This window comes from Saccostrea cucullata, unplaced genomic scaffold (genome assembly GCF_032062105.1).
Source record: "Saccostrea cucullata isolate Sc308-1 unplaced genomic scaffold, CSIRO_AGI_Scuc_v1 ctg2869, whole genome shotgun sequence".
Classification (NCBI taxonomy): domain Eukaryota; kingdom Metazoa; phylum Mollusca; class Bivalvia; order Ostreida; family Ostreidae; genus Saccostrea; species Saccostrea cuccullata.
Window position 1 is genome coordinate 22,538 of NW_026934014.1, and position 21,756 is coordinate 44,293.

The following is a 21,756-nucleotide window of genomic DNA, read 5'->3' on the forward strand; positions in this document are numbered from 1 at the left end:
AACCATATCGGAATTAGTGCTGAATATCTTCTTATCATAATTTTAATTGGTTGACTTCCAATACTGCGGCGAATAGAAAGGTTCTGTAGACGACCTAAATTCCTCAAATATATTGCTTACAAGTAACAGCCGCGAGGAACCCAAAAACGAATGTTTCATAAAATCAGTGTTTTGTTTATCTTCTCAATTATTTATATTTTTTGAAATAAAATTACCAACATTATAGCTTACGAGTACTGGACACAGTACTTTTGTAACTTTTGTAACCCGCGTGTATCAGCAAGATAACTCAATTCTTATTAAATTTTGATTACAATAAACGAGTTAACGTTGCTGCAGATCTGTAGCTTTATGGTTTTTATATATTTGTCTTTTACCAAAATCCCTTTTACCATAACGTTACACATCCCGTAATGCAAAAAAGGTGCAATTTACAGCGCAATATTTTTTGCGCACTTTTTGGGAGAAATTTACGATTTTACAACTTCGGTCAATTAACTTCCTTTCACTCCCTAATTCTAGGCACATTATTTAACTTATCCTTATATTTTATCCATCAACCTACCCATTATCGTCGTCTTTACAAGTGATAAACTCGCTTGATTAAAATTGTACGTTATATTGCTGAAATTTCACCTCTAGCGAAAATACATAGACGTCGCGCATAGTATTGGGGTTTGAAATTGCGTAACTTGTAACACTGTAAACGACGGGTGTTAATACTTTTGGTCATTTTATCGTTTTGGCGGTATGGATTTTTCTGGCAATTTGTATCAAGCTTCTATAACTTCCCGTGATGATGTCACACAAAATTCATTAATAAATTTCTAATTTACTGACTGTTCCGATTGTTTGTAAAATAGGAATATTTTCTACATCATTCAATTAAGGTTTTTTTCCATCCTCGAAATTTTAATGGTTCAAAGCAAAAACTGGGTACTACTAAACGGAGTACGCTAGAGTACGTCAGAGTACTTTAGAGTATGCTACGAAAATTATGTTATTTAATGCAATAAAATTGTTTATTTATGTATGTACAACTTGATTGAACATTATTATAAACTTGTATTGCAATATTTGTTTCTAATATTTGTTTTTTGCTATACTTTGAGAAGAAACTAGTTAACATCAATAATTCAACGCATTAAAGATTACTAATTAATACCCCAATCTCGATTACTACTAAAGACATGTAAATTTATCAAATATTAGATTATTTGCATGTGTAATTATTTTGCACACTCACATATGCCCTTATCAACATTTTTGACAGATTGAAAATTGTTTGAAAATTGAAAGTAAACATTTTTAAAAATTATTTTACTGAACAATATTTATCATTACACCTATTGAAAAGCATTCTTATAGTAAAAACTTTTGTTCTATACTTGGCATGAATTTATAAATTCATAAGTTTTTTTGCAAAAAAAAAATGCCATCATAGAAGGATGGAAATAATTTAAAACAAAGTACGGGAAAATGAAAGTTGAAGTTGGTAATGAGTTCATAATAGATATAGCACCAAAAGGTTAGTCTAAAGTCATTAACTAGATCTTAACCATAAAACCTCACTTAAGTCCCTGTAATTAACGCACATGCTTTTTTGGCAATATCGCAAAGATATTCTATTCTATTGGACCTAAATGTAAACTAAGTAAACCCCAAAAAATTATTTTAGGGGGCGCTTTGACCAATTTAACTATAGATTTTAGTGTAAGAAACTTCGTTTTTCTATATTAGAAAAAAAAAATTCTGGGGGCGCTTTGACCAAAATCAGGGGACATTTTGACCAAAATTTGGGGGCGGTTTGGAAACTTCGTTTTTCAATAAAATATGTCAGGGGGCGCTTTGACCAAAATCAGGGGACATTTTGACCAAAATTTGGGGGCGGTTTGGAAACTTCGTTTTTCTATAAAATATGTCAGGGGGCGCTTTGACCAAAATCAGGGGACATTTTGACCAAAATTTGGGGGCGGTTTGGAAACTTCGTTTTTCTATAAAATATGTCAGGGGGCGCTTTGACCAAAATCAGGGGACATTTTGACCAAAATGTGGGGGCGGTTTGGAAACTTCGTTTTTCTATAAAATATGTCAGGGGGCGCTTTGACCAGAATCAGGGGACATTTTGACCAAAATGTGGGGGCGGTTTGGAAACTTCGTTTTTCTATAAAATATGTCAGGGGGCGCTTTGACCAAAATCAGGGGACATTTTGACCAAAATGTGGGGGCGGTTTGGAAACTTCGTTTTTCAATAAAATATGTCAGGGGGCGCTTTGACCAAAATCAGGGGACATTTTGACCAAAATTTGGGGGCGGTTTGGAAACTTCGTTTTTCTATAAAATATGTCAGGGGGCGCTTTGACCAAAATCAGGGGACATTTTGACCAAAATCATGGTACGCATTGACCAAAATCTGGGAACGCTTTGACCGGGACGGTTTTCGTGGGGAACGGTTTGACTGGTTCCCGGCATATATATTTTACATTGTAATACCATTTTTGGTTTTTCATGGAATGTGAAGTTTAGATACAAAAACCCAAGAATTTGTGAAAGAGATAATCTCAATTTGAATATCTAATTCAGTCATCTTTTTAATTGAAGGTTTTCAACATGAGCATGACGTGCATATTACATTTCAAAATTCAAATAATGATGTTTGAACGATAAACTTAAATCAGCAAAAATAAATGCATTTTTAAAAAAAGGGGGGTGGGACACTGTTAAGTAAGATACCAAAATACTGATAATCAAAATATTTGTTTCATTCTTTGCAGGCTTTAGACATGGTATAGAAACATCAGAATTTTTTCTCTATCGAGAACCTGTTGTATATTTTGTGATGGATGAGGATGCTTTACGTGGGTTGGACCCTCGAGCTGACCCACAGCTCCAGACTAGGGTAGGAAAACTAGGTGTTATTATTTTTTTGTTGACATAAATGTCAGTCACATCAGGAGTTATTTGTGTTTTTGGCATTCATTTTCTAAGGTGGAGTTTTTGGAAACCAGGTTACCAGGATAATGAAACTATTCCCAATTAAGTAAAACAGGTTTTATTTGTAGACTAAGTGAAAAATTCAAGAATTTTCATTTCAAAAGAAACAAGTCAGCCTCACATCCAGATTTTCATCTACAGTGAAGAATAAATTTTAAGAAATTGCAATGTGTACTAATTTTTGTTGATCAGAGGTACTGGTAAACTGAGGCTTAAAAATACATGACTTTTCATTTAATATTCTAATTCAGTCTTATTCAGTTCTGTGGAATTGTAGAAATTTATGGCAGACCTATATTCATACCGAAAGAGTTCAAGATCTTGTTTCCCAATAAAGATTTGTTAATATGTAATTTTTTCAATGGTACATTTATATCCCTTTAATTTTCATCTTGACTTGAATGTCCATCGAATTCATAAGTTACCGATAGTCAGTTATTCTACACTTAAGATAAGTTCATCTATGTCTAGGCAATTTTCACCCAATCTTCATTTCTTGATTTGATGGTTTTTATTAACTTACTGTTAAAAAAAAAAAAAACTGGCGTAAAATAGTTGTGCATATTATTTTGCGGATTAATACCAAGTTTATTATTTGTAGGCTCTCCAGTACTTTGAACAACTGAAAACTTCAGGAGATGGATGGAAGCTATGTGCCACAGCATTTACAAATGGAAGTTACTTTGGGTAAGTCTGTATATTTTTCAGTTGTCCTTGAATACCTGGGAGTTTTTGGTCTTTAATGGAGGGGGGTGTATTCAAACAATATTTGATTTTCATTGAAATATACATGTCCTAGACAAAACAAGATTAGTATTACATGCGCATGTGACAGATGTACAAACTTATGATTTACTTGTTTCAGATGAACTAGTATTGTCATGGAATGATTTCTGAAGTGCAGAGATGTACTTGTTTCAAATGCATGTAATACTGTCAAGGAATGTTTTCATAAATGCAGTTTCCCCTTTTTTAGGAACGATCATGTGAGATTTTTCTGCCTTCAAGTGATTGAGCATTATCTAAAAGTAGGGTGAGTACATTAAAAAAACTTTTTAAGTGAGTGTTTTGTTCAAATCTTGACATTTTCAATATTACAGCTTGTTTTGAGTTGAAACATTTTGCGTATTTATGATGTATATGTGTTTATTTTACTAGAAATATTTAAGGTAGGACAAAACACCCGAGAATTCTATTTTAACCCATTTCTTAAAAATTACTGGAGGAAAAAAGAATAATATTACTATATTGACAACAATGAATGATCCCTGAAAGAAAAATAATAAGTTTCGGCATATTTGCGTTATATTTTGTGAAAAAATCAGAGAATCCTATATATTGGTCACTTGGGAGCTTACATTTTGGAATATGTTTACGCTATCTAAGTGCAATAAACAAGCATGTAACAGTCTGTTATAAAATGCAGTGCAACTTTTGTTCCATAAATAGTAGAGGGGAGATATTTGGACACATATATAAGGAGTCTCTATTCTTCATGTACTACAAATGTCAAGGTCATATCACGAGGTCAAAGGTCAAATATTGTGACGTCATCTCCTGAATCTTTCATTTTTTTGCCATTGCATTTTTTTTAATCGCCAAAATATCTTAAACCACCGGTTCAATTTTCTTTATTTTTACACATTTTATTCTAGGACCCGTTTGAATCATTCTGTTGATTTTTTGTAAAAATTGAATTATACATTTTCTCTTAAGAAAACATAAACTGTCGGATATTTACATGTGAATTTTCAGTTTCTCATACAATGTATGTTCTATTTTACTTAATATTTTACCCAAATTTTCCAGTATCAATGTGACTTACTGATTTAAAGTAACAAAAAGGTTATCTTTATTGAAAGTATTACACAAATTTGCAATAGATCAATTGAAAATTCTAAAATAAGGCTCATTCTCAAGTCGAATGTCTGATTTTGCATTCTTCTTACAGGGGTCTGATAGGCCATATTTCAGACTATATGGGCAAAAAATGTGCGGTTGAATTTCTTTCATATCATATATATATAGAGGTTTTGTATCCAAGAACAAAATATCAAAGTTTCAGAAAAATTGAATTTTAGGAAAAATTTCACCTATCTATTTGGTCCTACCTTAAATGTATTTTCTGAAATTCAGTTTATTTGGAAAATTTCTAATATATAGCCGTATGTTTTCTTGATATTTTAAAAGTCTTCTTGTGCATCATGTGTTCTGATAATGTTGTCAACAGCTGAATATTCAGTTTGTTATTACTTTTGTACAGATACAGGGAGGCAGGCATTGAGGAACAACAGAATGTAAGGAACCTCATATGTACCTGTCTGCAGCTATTGGTAAGTAGTCAAACAAACAGTTTTTAGCTCACCTGAGCCGAAGGCTCAAGTGAGCTTTTCTGATCACATTTTGTCTGTAGTCCGTCTGTCCGTCCGTCCGTCTGTCTGTAAACTTTTCACATTTTTGACTTCTTCTCAAGAACCGCTGGGCCAATTTCAACCAAACTTGCCACAAAGCATCCTTGGATGAAGGGGATTCAACTTTGTTCAAATGAAGGGCCACGCCCCCATTCAAGGGGAGATAATTGGGAATTAATAAAAATTTGGTGGCATGTTTTAAAAATCTTCTTCTCAAGAACCACTGTGCCAGGAAAGATGAAACTTATATGGAAGCATCCTAAGGTAGTGTAAATTCAAATTTGTTCAATTCATGACCCCCGGGGGTAGGGCGGGGCCACAATGGCCGACCAAAGTTTTACATAGAAATATATAGGAAAATTCTTTTAAAATCTTCTTCTCAAGAACCACTGTGCCAGGAAAGATGAAACTTATGTGGAAGCATCCTCAGGTAGTGTAGATTCAAGTTTGTTCAAATCATGACCCTGGGGGTAGGGCGGGGCCATAATGACCGACCAAAGTTTTACATAGAAATATATAGGAAAATTCTTTTAAAATCTTCTTTTCAAGAACCACTGTGCCAGGAAAGATGAAACTTATAAGGAAGCATCCTCAGGTAATGTAGATTCAAGTTTGTTTAAATCATGATCCCGGGGGGTAGGGCGGGGCCACAATGGCTGACCAAAGTTTTACATAGAAATATTTAGGACATTTTTTAAAAATCTTCTTCTCAAAAATAACAAAGCTATAATTGACCATATTTATATGGAAGCATCCTCAGGTAGTGTAGATTCGAGTTTGTTCAAATCATGACCCCCCGGGGTAGGGCAGGGCCACAACGGCTGACCAAAGTTTTACATTGAAAAATATAGGAAATTTTTTTTTAAAATCTTCTTCTCAAAAATAACAAAGCCATAATTGACCATATTTATATGGAAGCATCCTCAGGTAGTGTAGATTCAAGTTTGTTCAAATCATGACCCCCGGGGGTAGGGGCGGGGCCAAAATGGCCAGCTAAAGTTTTTCATAGAAATAGATAGGGATTTTTAAAAAAAATCTTCTTCTCAAAAATTGCAAAGCTATAATTGATGATATTTATATGGAAGCATTCTCAGGTAGTGTAGATTCAAATTTATTCAATTCATGACCCAGGGTGGTATGACGGGGCCATAATGGCCGACCAAAGTTTTACATAGAAATATATTGGAAAATTCTTTAAAAATCTTCTTCTGAAGAATAGTAATGCCATAATTGATCATATTTACATGGAAGCATCCTCAGGTTGTGTAGATTCATATTTGTTCAGATCATGATCCCCGGGGGTAGGGTGGGGCCACAGTGGACGACCCAAGTTTTAAATAAAAATATATAGGAAATCTTAAAAATCTTCTTCTCAAGAATAGTGAAGTCATAATTGATCATATTTATATGGAAGCATCCTCAGGTAGTGTAGATTCAAGTTTGCTCAAATCATGACCCCCAGGGGTAGGGCAGGGCCAAAATGGCCAACCAAATTTTTTGCATAGAAATATATAGGAAAATTTTTAAAAAAATTTTCTCAAGAATAGCAAAGCCATGATTGGTCATGGGACTACTTTTTGGATTTAAACTTTTCAATAATAAACCAATTTCTACTTTTTCCTAGCCACAGTGCTCAGGTGAGCGATGTGGCCCATGGGCCTCTTGTTTTAGCTCACCTGAGCTGAAAGCTCAAGTGAGCTTTTCTGATCACATTTTTTCCGGCGTCTGTCTGTCTGTCTGTAAACTTTTCACATTTTCGACTTCTTCTCAAGAACCACTGGGCCAATTTCAACCAAACTTGCCACAAAGCATCCTTGGGTGAAGGGGATTCAAGTTTGTTCAAATGAAGGGCCACGCCCTCATTCAAGGGGAGATAATGGGGAATTAATAAAAATTTGGTGGCATGTTTTAAAAATCTTCTTCTCAAGAACCACAGTGCCAGGAAAGATGAAACTTATATGGAAGCATCCTAAGGTAGTGTAGATTCAAGTTTGTTCAAATCATGACCCCCGGGGGTAGGGAGGGGCCAAAATGGCCGACCAAAGTTTTACATAGAAATATATAGGAAAATTATTTAGAAATCTTCTTCTCAAGAATGACAAAGCCATAATTCATCATATTTATATGGAAGCATGCTCAGATAGTGTAGATTCAAGTTTTTTTAAATCATGACCCCCGGGGGTAGGGTGGGGCCAAAATGGCCAACCAAAATTTTACATAGATATATATAGGAAAATTCTTTAAAAATCTACTTCTCTAGAATGACAAAGCCGTAATTCATCGTATTTATATGGAAGTATGCTCAAGTAGTGTAGATTCAAATTTGTTCAAATCATGACCCCCAGGGGTAGGGCGGGGCCAAAATGGCTGACCAAAGTTTTTAAAGATATATATAGGAAAATTCTTTAAAAATCATTTTCTAAAAAATAGCAAATCCATGATTGGTCATGGGACTACTTTTGGATTTAAACTTAACAATAAAAAGCCATTTTCTACTTTTTCCTACCCTTAGTGCTCAGGTGAGCAATGTGGCCCATGGGCCTCTTGTTTAAATCACTTTTTACCGTTAAATTTTCATTTATGTTAAATTTTAATTTATGTTAAAGATTTTTTCTGACAATCTTTTTTTATTGAATGTGCCATAAAAAACTTTATTTTCTCCAGTGTTTGAGAAAAATCCAAATATACCGGTATGTCATTTTCAATCTCTAAACAATCTCTAAATTTCTTCAGGGAAATGAGACAAACCAAGACCGTAGTTTTCTAAGAAACAAAGTAGCCCAGATTGCCTCCCTTGCCTTTGTTATGGACTACCCCCACCGCTGGCCCTCGTTCTTCAACGACCTGATTGGGATCCTGTCCCCCAGCGCCAAGGCTGTGGACATCTACCTCCGAGTGTTACTAAGTATAGACAGTGAGGTGGTAGACAGGGAAATCGTTCATACTTATGAGGTACGTATTAGCCATTAGAATAATATATTGAGGTATTAAATGATGCATTATTGTTTGTTTTTTTGCTTTGCAATTTATAATATACTATTCTAGTGAGTAATCACGGGCATAAAAAGGATTCTGTGCATTTTCATGCCAGAAAACAGCATTTCTTTCATAATGGTATTAGTAGTTATCATCATATGACACAGAGAAAAAGCTTTTCCTTGAAAATTCCAATTACTCATAGATTAAGTACAATTGTATAATAGAAATCTCTATCTCTCCTTGGAAAATCCATATTTAATGCAATATTTTTTTGGTTTAGGAGATCCAAAGAAACACTGTCATTAAGGATGCCATGAGGGAACAGAGTGTGGTACAACTAACAGAGACATGGTACACTATACTGGTAAGGATATACCCCCTCCAATATCCACCCCCCAACACCCCCCCTCCCGAAAAAAAAAAAAAAAAAAAACATTTGTTATTAAATAAAAAAGCTAAATGATCTTCTTTATCAAGAAAAAGAAAGAAAGGGGGAAAAAATTATATTAGCTGTTACAGATGCAACATACTTTCTTTCTAGAATACTATATTTACTGTGTTTTCCTGTATTGATTTTTATTGATAAAAGATTTAATGATCTATCAATCTCTCTTCAATCTCTCTTTTATTTTGTTTTGTTTGTTCAGACCCAGTTTCAGTCCAGTAACCCTGAGGTTACCTGTATGTGTCTGGACGTCATCGGGAAGTTTGTCACCTGGATAGACATCAATCTCATCGCCAACGATAAATTTGTACAGGTAAGACTTACCTGTATGAAAAATTCACCTACAGGTAGAATACATGCAGGTAACACACAGAAAAGTCTTAAAGTGTTTTTTGATTTCAAAAATTGTGTTGCTTTCATGCATAATGTAAATGTGTCATGAAAATGTTTTCTTAAAATTGTAGAGATGGGTATGCTTTATTTTGCTAATCAACAATGGGGTTGACATAAACAACTCTTTACTGTTTACAGGTGCTGTTAGAGTTTATGTCCATGCCTCTACTGCGGGAGAGTGCATGTGATTGTATCCATGACATCATAAACAAAGGCATGGAACCAGTGGCCAAGACAAAACTCATAGAGTCCTTCACCTCCATCTTACAAGTCAGGGGAATCTTCAACCCTCAAGAGGTACTGCTTATTTGAAGTTGTTTTTTTTTTTAACAGACTGAAATATAAAGAAATTTCAATGTTTGTATTAAAAAAAGTTATTTTAACATTTCCATAAGATAACTTACATAAGAAAATTTTTACGACACCCTAATTTCAGAAAATATTAAGAATAAACGAAAGTTTCACTAATTCTGGTAATTGTATAATAACATATATGAAATTTTCTTGACCAGGTGGTGACTGGTTTATATTACCGGTACATAAAAATAAAGTTTACATATTAACAAAAGTATATGCTTTGTATTACCTATTCACAGTTTTCTTTGATCTATATTTACTTAGGAGGAGGAGGGGGATTATTTGTCCAAGCTGTCTAAGCTGATCAATGGAATCGGAGTCAACCTTATCATCAGCTGGCAAAAGTAAGAATATACAACAATCATTACAATGGAACTGCAAGTTAACTGTATACTACAAATGTTGATACAGTCTCATAGGTCTACAAAATGACTAATGCATTCTACATATAATTGTATGAAACTCCTTCCATAACTGAGAGCAAATTCCTTAATTTAGTCATCATGTTCATAAAATTATCTTGTACATACACCTGTACCTTATAAAAGAAAAAGAAATAAAAATAGTTGTATGTTTATTGAGATGAAATGAATTGCATGACTGATAATTGATGTGACTTCCTTGATTTTCGTAAAGATTACAGAAGTCAGACGACCAGGAAAATAGCCAGGTTACCATGGCAGCTCTGGAGGAGAAGGTACCGCTGATGTTCCGTTTCCTCGGTGACGAGGATGACGACGTATCGGGGGCCGTAGTGGCGTTTGTACAGGAATACATCGGAGTTCTGAAACAACTGAAGCAGCTGTCTCCAAAACACAGAGAACACATCGAGGTAATGTAACACAATAAAGGATATGTATACATAACTTGTACTTTAATACAAAAATCTGACAGGTATGATTATTTAAAAGGGTACCAAAGTCTTTCCATTCATCATAATTATGCCTATTTTATGTGAACTCTTAAGGTTTTGACATAATGAAAAATTATTTCTGGAGGAATTTATTCCTCATTTATACATTCTTGTGTTTTGAAATCTGTTTTCTTGAATTTTAGGGACTTTTGTACATTGTGATAAAGAAGATGAAATATGATGATTCCTACAATTTCGAGCATGAGGTTTGTCTGATTTTATTCTTATTTAATCAAAAAATGTAGAATATCATGTTATAACATGTAAATGTAAAAGAATTTCTTGTTTTATAGGGGGAAGAAGAGGCCATGTTTCAGGAATACAAGAAACAACTGAAAACCATCTTCACAAACCTGGCAGCTCTGGTAACTAGACATTAATAAACCTGTTTCATAATTGAATTATTCAGTGATTGGGAAGGGCTTGCGCCATGCGCCATAGTCGCATTGAAGTGAAAAATGGCGCATTAAATCAATAAATCATGGCGCCAAGATGCGCATTCAATTTTTAGCGATGTTATTTGGAAATATTTTGCTTACGACTTTCTTTCTTGTTTTACTTTCGTTTTTTAAAAATGCAGTCAATCTCATTGGTTGAAACCTGTCAAAAAGTACTTCCGGTTAAATGAAGCGATACTTCATTCATTTGTATGGTAGGGCTGTTCCCTTTCCAAAACTGTCGTAATTTTAAAACAAAATACGGGTCAGTTATATTCTAAGAAAGTTCCTTTAAATTTGCTGCATTTACTGCATTAAAAATCGGATTCAGTTAATTAAGATCGTGTTTTCTCTCGTATTTCATATTTGTTTGTCACTTTGTTATTTCTTGAAATGGCCCTTCAGATTATATTGACGGGCCCATTCATTTTCGAAATGGCTCATCAAAAATGTTGACAGTTGCGCCATAGTCCCACTGACCATTTTGGCCTTCCCAATCACTGATTATTGTAGAAAAGAGACCTTAATTTACTCAATCTTCTTCGCTTTAAGTACAAATGGTTTAACTAATTGAGAAAAAAATTAAACCATTCCCATTTGAAGTTTAGCTAATAATAAACATCATACTTGAATGGTCAGTGAATTCTTGCCATATTTATATTTTTTAAGAAACTGTAAAACAAGTATGTTACAGTATGTAATAAACTGTTTGAATGCATGTTTGTTTGTTTGTCTGTAGGATACAGATTTGATGGTTGTGACCGTACATAACCTGTTATAAATGTTTGTTTGTCTGTAGGATACAGAGCTGATGGTGGTGACTATACATAACCTGGTCAGTCAGACCCTGCCCCGGTGGGAGGCTATGAAGGTGTGTGACATTGAGGTAGCCATCACAATGCTGTACATGCTGGGGGAGGCTCTACCAGTAAGGAACATTTATTTGATTATTTTTAAAAAAATATGAAGTTTTTAAAAAAAATGTCTTTCCAATGTTAAAGGAAGCAGTCATCAGTGAGTAACTTCAAGCACTATTGAAAGTTTTGATCACCGAAAATGATAAATTCAAAATACTTGAATTTAAATATAAGGTGTTAAATGCCAGATTTTTATCTAAAGGTCACTTTTCTGAAATAAATTATTAGAAAAATAATACTGAAATAAAGAAAATTCTCAACTAGATTTTTTTACCCCAAAGCCTGAAGTTCCTACCAAGTTTTGTCTTCTTTGTTTCAGGGTTCCCAAAGTCAGCAGTTTAATCCTGATATTTCCAAGGCCAGTCCCCTTCAAAACATGATGAGGATGGTAGGTTAAATTCAATTTGTAGTTAGTACAGTTAAAATCATAATACCAAAAAAAAAATGTTCTCTTTCATTTGCCATATCTTTTCACCACATCGGGTGAATGAGGGAGAAAGTCTTGATACATATATATAGATTTTTCCCTGATGAGTCTCCATTTTGTAAAGTGTCAAACATTTACATTTAAATACACTTTTTAACATTTGATATCTTAAATTATGAAATTTAATTTTTAACTGTTTTATTTCTAGCTCATCACTAGTCGAGTCAGCTGTCAAGGTCACATGATTGTGGAGCTGCAGTTTTTCGAGACCGTCACACGATATGAAAAGTTCTTCCTTGCTGAGCCACAACACATTCCTGACGTACTGGTAAAGGATTTTTTTTTTTGCATCTTAATAGAGATATGTATCAAGAGTCTCAAAATGAATGATATTGGTGGTGCAGTGTGTTGAGCTTGAAGTGAAATTTTCTCCTTATAGATGGCTTTCACTGATGAACGAGGATTTCGTCATGAATCGGCTCAAGTCAGAAGTCGGACTTCCTATCTGTTTTCGAGGTTCATTAAAGGACTGAAGTGAGTAGGTCACATCAAATTGATCATTTTTAGATGAAAAATTGCACACAAATTCAAGTTTAGTTTACTAATCTGATGAATTCTGTTTGTTTTATATGTTAACAGAGGACAGTTGAATCCCTATGTTGAGGATGTGCTGAGTCGCGTTCAGGATTTACTGGTTCTCAACACACCAGACAACGGGTACCAGCATCTCCTGTCCAATGAGGACCAGTTATTTATCTACGAGACTGTCAGCAGTCTTATTGTCTCCAGTAGTCTTTCTCCAGAGGTCAGCATTGGGTCATCTATAATCTCAAGCCCCTGTATTATGACAAGTTTGTTACAACCCCCTCCTTCCCCTAATTTAAGTTCATATGACTAAAGTATTTTGTGTTGATCAGAACTGTTTGTAAATACTTCTAAGATTTCCGCTAAGATGCTTTTCTTTGTGTTTTTAGCTCACCTCAACGAAGTTGGGGGGAGCTTATGTGATACCCTCGGCGTCGGCGTCGGTGTCGGCGTCGGTGTCGGCGTCGGCGTCCCGGGTTAAGGTTAAGTTTTTTGGAGCAGTTTTCTTTTTAAGTACTTCTATGTCCTATATTGATTAGACATGCATGGAAGATGTTGCTAGTGTGTTTCATTGTACCAGTCAAAGTTTCAGATGCTGCAATTTCAGCAAAGGAATGACCAGGTTAATGTTTTTGGTGCAGGTTAACATTTTTGGTGCAGTTTTTGGTGTAGGTCTCATTTCCAAGTAACTATAAGCCCTATGTTGACCAAACTTACATGGATGATACATCTTAGGATGCATACTACCAGCCTTGCTTCGGATGCTGAATCTGACCTACATTTTCCGGTTGAGTGAACAGGTTAAAGTTTTTGGTGATCGTTTCATTTTGAAGATACTTTGAGCCCTATAATGACCAAACTTGCAATGATGGTACATCTTAGGATGTATTCTACTAAACTTGCTTCGGCTGCAGAATCTGACCTACATTTTCCGGTTGAGTGAACAGGTTAAAGTTTTTGGTGCAGGTTTCATTTCCAAGTTACTATGAGACATATAATGACCAAACTTACATGGATGGTACATCTTAGGATGCATACTACCAGTCTTGCTTCGGATGCTGAATCTGACCTACATTTTCCGGTTGAGTGAACAAGTTAAAGTTTTTGGTGAAGGTTTCATTTCGAAGATACGTTGAGCCCTATAATGACCAAACTTGCATGGATGGTACATCTTATGATGTAATCTACTAGACTTGCTTCGGATGCTGAATCTGACCTACATTTTCCGGTTGAGTGAACAGGTTAAAGTTTTTGGTGCAGGTTTCATTTCCAAGTTACTATGAGACATATAATGACCAAACTTGCATGGATGGTACATCTTAGGATGCATATTACAAGACCTGCTTCGGATGCTGAAGCTGACCTACATTTTCCGGTTGAGTGAACAGGTTAAAATTTTGGGTGCAGGTTTCATTTCCAAGGTACAGTACTATGAACCCTATAACGACTAAATTGCATGGATGGTACATCTTAGGATGCATACTACCAGACTTGCTTCGGATGCTGAATCTGACCTACATTTTCTGGACGAGTAAACAGGTTAAGTTTATGGTGTAGGATTCATTTCCAAGTAACTTTGAGCCCTATAATGACCAAACTTGCATGGATGGTACATCTAAGGGTGCATTCTACTAGGCTGGCTGCGGATGCTGAATCTGACCTACATTTTCTGGATTAGTGGAAAGTTTAATTTTTTTATACAGGTTTCATTTGCAAGTAACTTTAAGTCCTATGTTGACCAAACTTGCATGGATGATACATCTTAGGATGCACACTAATGGACTTGCTTCAGATGCTAAATTCGACATACATTTTCCAGATAATAGACCTCGTAAAAGTTATGGATGCAAGTCTATCACCAAGAAACTAAGGCTTATATAAACCAGTTGCACAAACGATGCATCAAGGGATGAAAACTCTCAATCTTGCTTCAGATGCTGGATTTTAATTACATTTTCATGATGAAGAACTAGTTTTTAGTTTTTATATAGGTCTATTCCAAAGTATCAAATTTGCATAAATTTTGCATTTTTGAATGTACACTTTTTGTTCGTTAATTGTGTGACTTAATTTGCCTTACTTAAAGACAACACACGTTGAGGTGAGCTCTGTAATCTCTGATTACCTATGTTTTTCCCTTTACTTAACTTCCATCTTCTTTGTTTTTCATTGTTTGTGTGTTAAAAAACTTTACCCAAATTTTGGGGTTCTTAAAGAACTCTTTCAATAATCAAAGATTTTCATTTTTCCAGAGAAAACACCACCTTATGAAAGAGTTACTTTCGCCTATAGCCAGTAAATTTGAGAGTTTGTTGAACAAGCTTCAGGTGGAGACAGATGAAAAACGACAGTACGCCTACGCTCAGAGCATCAACATGGCAACATCACTAGCCAGGTAATATTGAGATTTCATTTGAAGAACATTTGTAAATAGAAGTAAATGTATCTTTGTCCCCAGATAATTCACTCTCAGTTTTCAGAAAATTGTGTTATTACATGTATGTTTTGTGTAAAAACTTAACATCCAAGTTTGTTTTGCATTGAATAAGAAAACAATTTAAGTTATGATATTTCAAAGTATTTGATGGAATACTATCATGTCGTATATGATCATTCATTGATGGCTTTATTTTGATCATGTAAATCACATTAAATTATATGAAAGCTCTATGGTAAGAGTAAATTCCTACACCTATTTTCTGTTTCCAGTCGAGTGAGTAAAGGTTTTTCTAGTCAGCAAACCATGCAGGCCTGTGGCTGTGTGGAAACATTTACAGACCTGCTGAAGATCTTCCTCCAGGCCGTGAACGTCCCCACCCACCGACAGCTGATACAGATGGGGGTCAGGCAGTACCTCCACCGGATGGTGGTCTGTCTGGAGAAGGAGATCCTCCCGTTTGTCCCCGTCGTCCTGGAGAACCTGCTGAAACAGCCCGAGGCCAAGGAACTCCACGACTTCTTACCTCTGATGAACCAGTTAATCATGAAATTCAAAGTAAATCAATGCTGCACTTGTTATTTTCCCCCAATGTTTCATATTGATGCATTGTGTATATTTTACAAGCCCTGTATAGTACTTTTTTGTCAAGTTTTTAGATATGAATTTTAAGATTTAAATCCTCCCTTTTTAACCTAAGCAAATAGTGGCCATTTATGGGTTACATTACAGTTTAGATTTCTGATGGACACAGGAGATTATCACATGCAACCGTTTTCAAAGTATACTCAGCAATTTTGTAATAACTGTTATGTGAGTGTATGTGTAGAATGTGTGAATAGAAAAAATGTAGCTTCAATGCTGCATAAAATAACACTGAACTCGTACCTATTTTTAAATGTTTATATTAACCAATTTATTTTCATCCTTGTACTTATTTAATTTGTTTGTATTACCTTGCAGTCTGCCATAGTTCCCTTTCTACAACAAGTGTTCATGCCTTTAGTCAGCACCATCTTCCAGGTCCTGACGACCCCAACAGATGACCTTGATCAGGTCACGGCCGTGGAGAAGAAGATGCTACAAAGAAGTTACTATTTATTTCTGTCCACCATTATATCTAATGACTGTCTGGACGTCCTCAAAAACCAAGGTAAAATGTGTTGGAGACATGAAAATAGGAGCATATAGGGGGTGAAAAACTTCCTGTTGACGAAGTAGATTTTTTTCAATGCCATTTTCAAACTGAGGATGGGGCTAAAATAAGTAGTTTGTACTAAATACTTACAGTCAAACCTTGTTATCTCAAACTTGTATGGACCAAGAAAAAAATTCAAGTGGGTTCAAAATATGAAGGGTAAAATACTTGAAGAAAATGTGGTTGGGGCTTCAGACATCCACTGTGTATAAGAAACAAGCTGAAGTTTAACTGTATTACATTTTCACAAGTTTGAATTCCTAGACACCTTACACAGGGTATGGTTCTTGGGAGGGGGAGGGGGGACCTTCAATTTAAATATTTATTTAAATAGTTTAAAAAATATTGAAATCATTTAAAGGTGTTTTTGTCTTATCTGAAGTTGTTTTCTTTATATCCAGAGATGAATAACCTTCACAATTTACTGGTGACTATTGTCCAAGGGGCCGCAGACATTCCAGACCCACAGGTCAGTGTCAAAAATTTTATACTACTGTAAAATCACTAATTTTCATGGGGTTAAATTTTCATTGTTTTCGAGGTATGGAGAGAACCACGAATTTATGACAACCACCAAACGTAAAATTCCGTGTGCATCACTACTAAAAATTTTCTAACCACGAAATAAATCCCCTCAGACCAATACTATTTCCTCAAACCTTGAAAATTTGAACCCACAAAAATACGTGATTTTACAATTCTTCCATGTTATTTTTGATCTCATGACACATCTCATACAGATTTACAAAGAAACTCAATCTTAATGCTTTTTATTTTTTATTTTTACTTTTAGAGTCAAAAAATGTGTTACAACATCATGAGAAAGCTGATAGAGACTTGGGGTATGTTGAAAACTCTTTTTGCTTCAATGTCAGTTTTTCTTCCTTGTCTTATTTCATTATAAGTGCTAATGTGCATTAAAAACATCACATGTATTAGGTTTTTTTGTATATATAACTTTACTATTTTAATCTATGATAATGGACACTTTCTCCATAAAAATTGAGTGTACGTTTTGCAGTAAACAAAATGGATCATATTAATAAATATTAATTAAATTGGGTGATGTCTCCTGTCACAATTCTCCCTCCTGTTGCTTACTTAGAATTACCTTGGTACATTATTTATTTGATTCCCGTTTCAGGTGGAAACAATGGGTTGGTGGGCTTTGTGGATTTTATGTACAAGAGTTTTCTACCTGCCTGCTTCCTTGGTCCCATGAAACCAACATTTGATTTGAATGATGGACAAACCTCATTGGTGAGAATTTTTCATTCAGAAGTTAATTGTCTCCTTACAATTAAATAAAAAAAAAATCACCTGTACATGCACCTTCAGATTTGTTAATTTTTTCTCTTTCTTTGAAGATCTTTTAATTTTGATATTAAGAAATATGCGTATTTAAATGAGTTTTCATGAAAAAAAATGTATAATGCTAAGTAAGAGGATCAATTAGCAACCTTTGTCATGTAAGGAGTCATTGAGTTTTGAAGTTTTGAAAGAAGATTATTTTTGTAGGCACTGGGAGAATGTGCACATTGTCTGAAAAGTATGGTTGATAAGAGGGTAAGTTTCTATATTGTATTTGTCTTCTTTTGTTATTTATGATTAATAGAACTGGAGATTTGCATGTAGTATACATATTTTATAAACCGTTTAAATTTCCCCAGGGCCAGGAGTTCTTAACTTACCTGTCCACGGATTACCTGCCTAAACTTAATGTACCTGCTGAAAACGTCCAGGTAATTTTACCATACTTACATGTACAGTATAGTAAAAAAAAAAAAAATATTGAGTTGATAAACTGTAAATGCCTTCCATTATAAAACTATACAGTAACATGGACAAGCAGGACTGATACATACATGTACATGTAGAATGCAGAGTTTAAATATACAGCATCCTGAAAAATCTTTTTTTTTTCATTCATTCAGGAATTCTGTGAAGCTTTAAAGACAGACTATAAAACTTTTAGAACATATTTAAAGGTAAGCTTTAAAAAAACATTAAAGGCTATACATGGTACCATTTTTTCTCTTAAAAGTAGATAAATCAATTCTTAAAGAGTATACATGTATTCCACGTTTGTATAAAAATAATTTTTGGATGCACATTTAATTAAAGAATGTGTCAAATGTATGACTTATGATTTTCATTGGATTTGTAGAATTTTTTCGTAAAGGCAAAGTCATGACACAGGATAGGACTCGGAAAGGGAGATAACTTTTACCAGTGTAGATATTAGATAGCGGCCATTCACATTGTTGATGCAAGCTGCTTTGTACTACCAAAGAAAACTCTGATCATGGCTTTTCTGTGTGGCAAATTAAAAATAAAGGCCTAAGGAGAGAAAGGGATTTTTGGTTGTGTGGAGTCATTGTGTTCTTGGTTGTACTGAGGAAGCTGCATTTCATCATTTTTCATTTGCTATTTGTTATTTTATATCATTGAAAACATTAAAATATCACAATATTGATACATGTTTGTATGTGTTTGAGAATGATTTTCATAAATTAAACTACAGTAACAATTAAAAATATCCTGGTACATGTATTACTGTTTGTTTGAAAGGAGGACATGTTCATTTAAAAAATGGTGCACTGCAATGTTTTAAATGTTGAAATGTGTTTTGTTTGACAACCTATTGTTATTTTTTGCATTCTTTGAGTTTTGTTAGAGAGAGAGTGAGAGAGAGAGAGAAAGTGAGAGAAAGAGAAAGGGAGAGGGAGAAAGAGACTTGATAGATGGTTGGAGTGCAATGTCGCTGAGCTTAGATTTCAAACCCTGTAAAAATTATCAAGTACATAACTGAAGTAGTCTAAAATGAGGTTCATGAATGTTCTGTAAAGCCTGTGCTTTAAACAAGTACAGTGATACAGAATTTTTAAAAAAAGTACCATTCACAAACTTTTGATTTGATTGGCAAAAAAAATCACATACCCAATCAAATCTAATGTCTTGCTTTTTAGCTCACCTGAGCCGAAGGCTCAAGTGAGCTTTTCTGATCACATTTTGTCCGTCGTCCGTCCGTCTGTCCGTCTGTCCGTCTGTCTGTCTGTCTGTCTGTCTGTCCGTCCGTCTGTAAACTTTTCAACTTTTCGACTTCTTCTCAAGAACCACTGGGCCAATTTTGACCAAACTTAGTACAAAGCATCCTTGGGTGAAGGGGAATTTAAATTGTTAAAACAATGGGCCAAGTCCCCTCACAAGGGGAGATAATCAAGAAAAGACAAAAATAGGGTGGGGTCATTAAAAAATCTTCTTCTCAAGAACCACTGGGCCAATAAGGCTGAAACTTATGTGGAGGCACCCTGGGATAGTGTAGACTCTAAATTGTTCAAATCATGACCCCCGGGGGTTGGGCAGGGCCACAATGGGGAATCAAAGTTTTACAAAGAAATATATAGGAAAAATCTTTGAAAATCTTCTTCTCAAGAACCACTGGGCCAATAAGGCTGAAACTTATGTGGAGGCACCCTGGGATAATGTAGATTCTTAATTGTCCAAATCATGACCTTCGGGGGTTGGGCGGGGCCACAATGGGGAATCAAAGTTTTACATAGAAATATATTGGAAAAATCTTTAAAAATCTTCTTCTCCAGAACCACAGGTCCAGAAAAGCTGAAACTGATGTGGAAGCAACCTGGGGTACTGTAGATTTTAAATTGTTCAAATCATGACCCCAGGGGGTTGGGCGGGGCCACAATGGGGAATCAAAGTTTTACAAAGAAATATATAGGAAAAATCTTTGAAAATCTTCTTCTCAAGAACCACTGGGCCAATAAGGCTGAAACTTAAGTGGAGGCACCCTGGGGTAGTGTAGATTCTAAATTGTTCAAATCATGACCCCCGGGGGTTGGGCGGGGCCACAATGGGGAATCAAAGTTTTACATAGAAATATATTGGAAAAATCTTTGAAAATCTTCTTCTCAAGAACCACTGGGCCAGAAAAGCTGAAACTGATGTGGAAGCACCCTGGGGTAGTGTAGATTCTAAATTGTTCAAATCATGACCCCCGGGGGTTGGGCGGGGCCACAATGGGGAATCCAAGTTTTACATAGAAATATATAGGAAAAATCTTTTAAAATCCTCTTCTCAAAAACCACTGGGCCAGAAAAGCTGAAACTGATGTGGAAGCACCCTGGGGTAGTGTAGATTCTAAATTGTTCAAATCATGACCCCCGGGGGTTGGGCGGGGCCACAATGGGGAATCAAAATTTTACATAGAAATATATAGGAAAAATCTTTGAAAATCTTCTTCTCAAGAACCACTGGGCCAGAAAAGCTGAAACTCATGTGGAAGCATTGTGGGTTAATGTAGATTCTAAATTGTACAAATCATGACCTTCGGGGGTTGGGCGGGGCCACAATGGGGAATCAAAGTTTTACATAGAAATATATAGGAAAAATCTTTAAAAATCTTCTTCTCAAGAACCACTGGGCCAGAAAAGCTGAAACTGATGTAGAAGCACCCTGGGGTACTGTAGATTCTAAATTTTTCAAATCATGACCCCCGGGGGTAGGCGGGGCCACAATATGTATTACAAGGGGGAAATCTGGTAAAGACCAATATGACAAAAGATTCTCAGGTGAGCGATGTGGCCCATGGGCCTCTTGTTTTCTTCATTTTTTATAATTTTTGAAAAATGCAATGTTCATGATTTTAATTGTTTTTTTATACTTCATTTCTTTTTTATCTTATTTGCAAAGAGCAATGCATAGAATCCAGGAAAGATTTCAGTCTTGTTATTTTCTTTTTGGCAATAGAGATATTTTGGATGATATACTTTTTTTTTTTTTAGTTTGAATCATTTGTTAATGTGTACATGAACTGCATACATTTTGTTAAAAATAAGGGTTGTTACTGCAACATATATTGTTACTAAATTATTCTTTCTCAGAATCAATAAAGTAAGCTTAAACAATGTAAAGACAGTTTTGTAGTTTTTAGATAAAAGGCAGATTGTATAGGCTAAAGAATTAATTGAGGGCAAAGTCCCTCCATGTGCCTTTGCTCAGATGCTGCAGTAAAGAATATACCAGAAGCAATGCATGTACATCCAAAAATAAAGATTAAAAAACATTTTTGCTGAATATTTGGAGAATTCATATCATTTACCGTTATACATGTACAGTGGAGCCTCATTTATCCGGACGCTTAATTATTAATTAAGCAAAATTTTACAATAATCTTAAGTTTTTTGGTCTTTTTCGTAAGTTCTTTTGTAAAACAGGCCCCTGAAGCGTAATTATGGCGGATTTA

General features: G+C 35.0%; 1 protein-coding gene across 2 annotated transcripts in view; it reads left to right on the forward strand.

Moving 5' to 3' along the window:
- The window catches only part of LOC134239800 (exportin-T-like), a 43,447-nt gene extending 22,375 nt beyond the window's left edge, over positions 1–21,072 (forward strand). For both annotated transcript variants that reach the window (XM_062721942.1, XM_062721943.1), the window contains exons 2-28: positions 2,775–2,899; positions 3,596–3,681; positions 3,971–4,027; positions 5,258–5,327; positions 8,139–8,357; positions 8,665–8,748; positions 9,032–9,142; positions 9,361–9,519; positions 9,844–9,923; positions 10,216–10,411; positions 10,636–10,698; positions 10,786–10,857; positions 11,729–11,857; positions 12,166–12,234; positions 12,482–12,601; positions 12,713–12,807; positions 12,913–13,078; positions 15,111–15,253; positions 15,568–15,853; positions 16,259–16,448; positions 16,895–16,962; positions 17,287–17,335; positions 17,638–17,753; positions 18,012–18,059; positions 18,164–18,235; positions 18,428–18,481; positions 18,661–21,072. In XM_062721942.1, the coding sequence (XP_062577926.1) occupies positions 2,775–2,899; positions 3,596–3,681; positions 3,971–4,027; positions 5,258–5,327; positions 8,139–8,357; positions 8,665–8,748; positions 9,032–9,142; positions 9,361–9,519; positions 9,844–9,923; positions 10,216–10,411; positions 10,636–10,698; positions 10,786–10,857; positions 11,729–11,857; positions 12,166–12,234; positions 12,482–12,601; positions 12,713–12,807; positions 12,913–13,078; positions 15,111–15,253; positions 15,568–15,853; positions 16,259–16,448; positions 16,895–16,962; positions 17,287–17,335; positions 17,638–17,753; positions 18,012–18,059; positions 18,164–18,235; positions 18,428–18,481; positions 18,661–18,687 (2,954 nt within the window). In that variant the 3' untranslated portion in view covers positions 18,688–21,072. The remainder of the gene's footprint in view (positions 1–2,774; positions 2,900–3,595; positions 3,682–3,970; positions 4,028–5,257; positions 5,328–8,138; positions 8,358–8,664; positions 8,749–9,031; positions 9,143–9,360; positions 9,520–9,843; positions 9,924–10,215; positions 10,412–10,635; positions 10,699–10,785; positions 10,858–11,728; positions 11,858–12,165; positions 12,235–12,481; positions 12,602–12,712; positions 12,808–12,912; positions 13,079–15,110; positions 15,254–15,567; positions 15,854–16,258; positions 16,449–16,894; positions 16,963–17,286; positions 17,336–17,637; positions 17,754–18,011; positions 18,060–18,163; positions 18,236–18,427; positions 18,482–18,660) is intronic.
- The last annotated feature ends 684 nt before the right edge of the window (positions 21,073–21,756 follow it).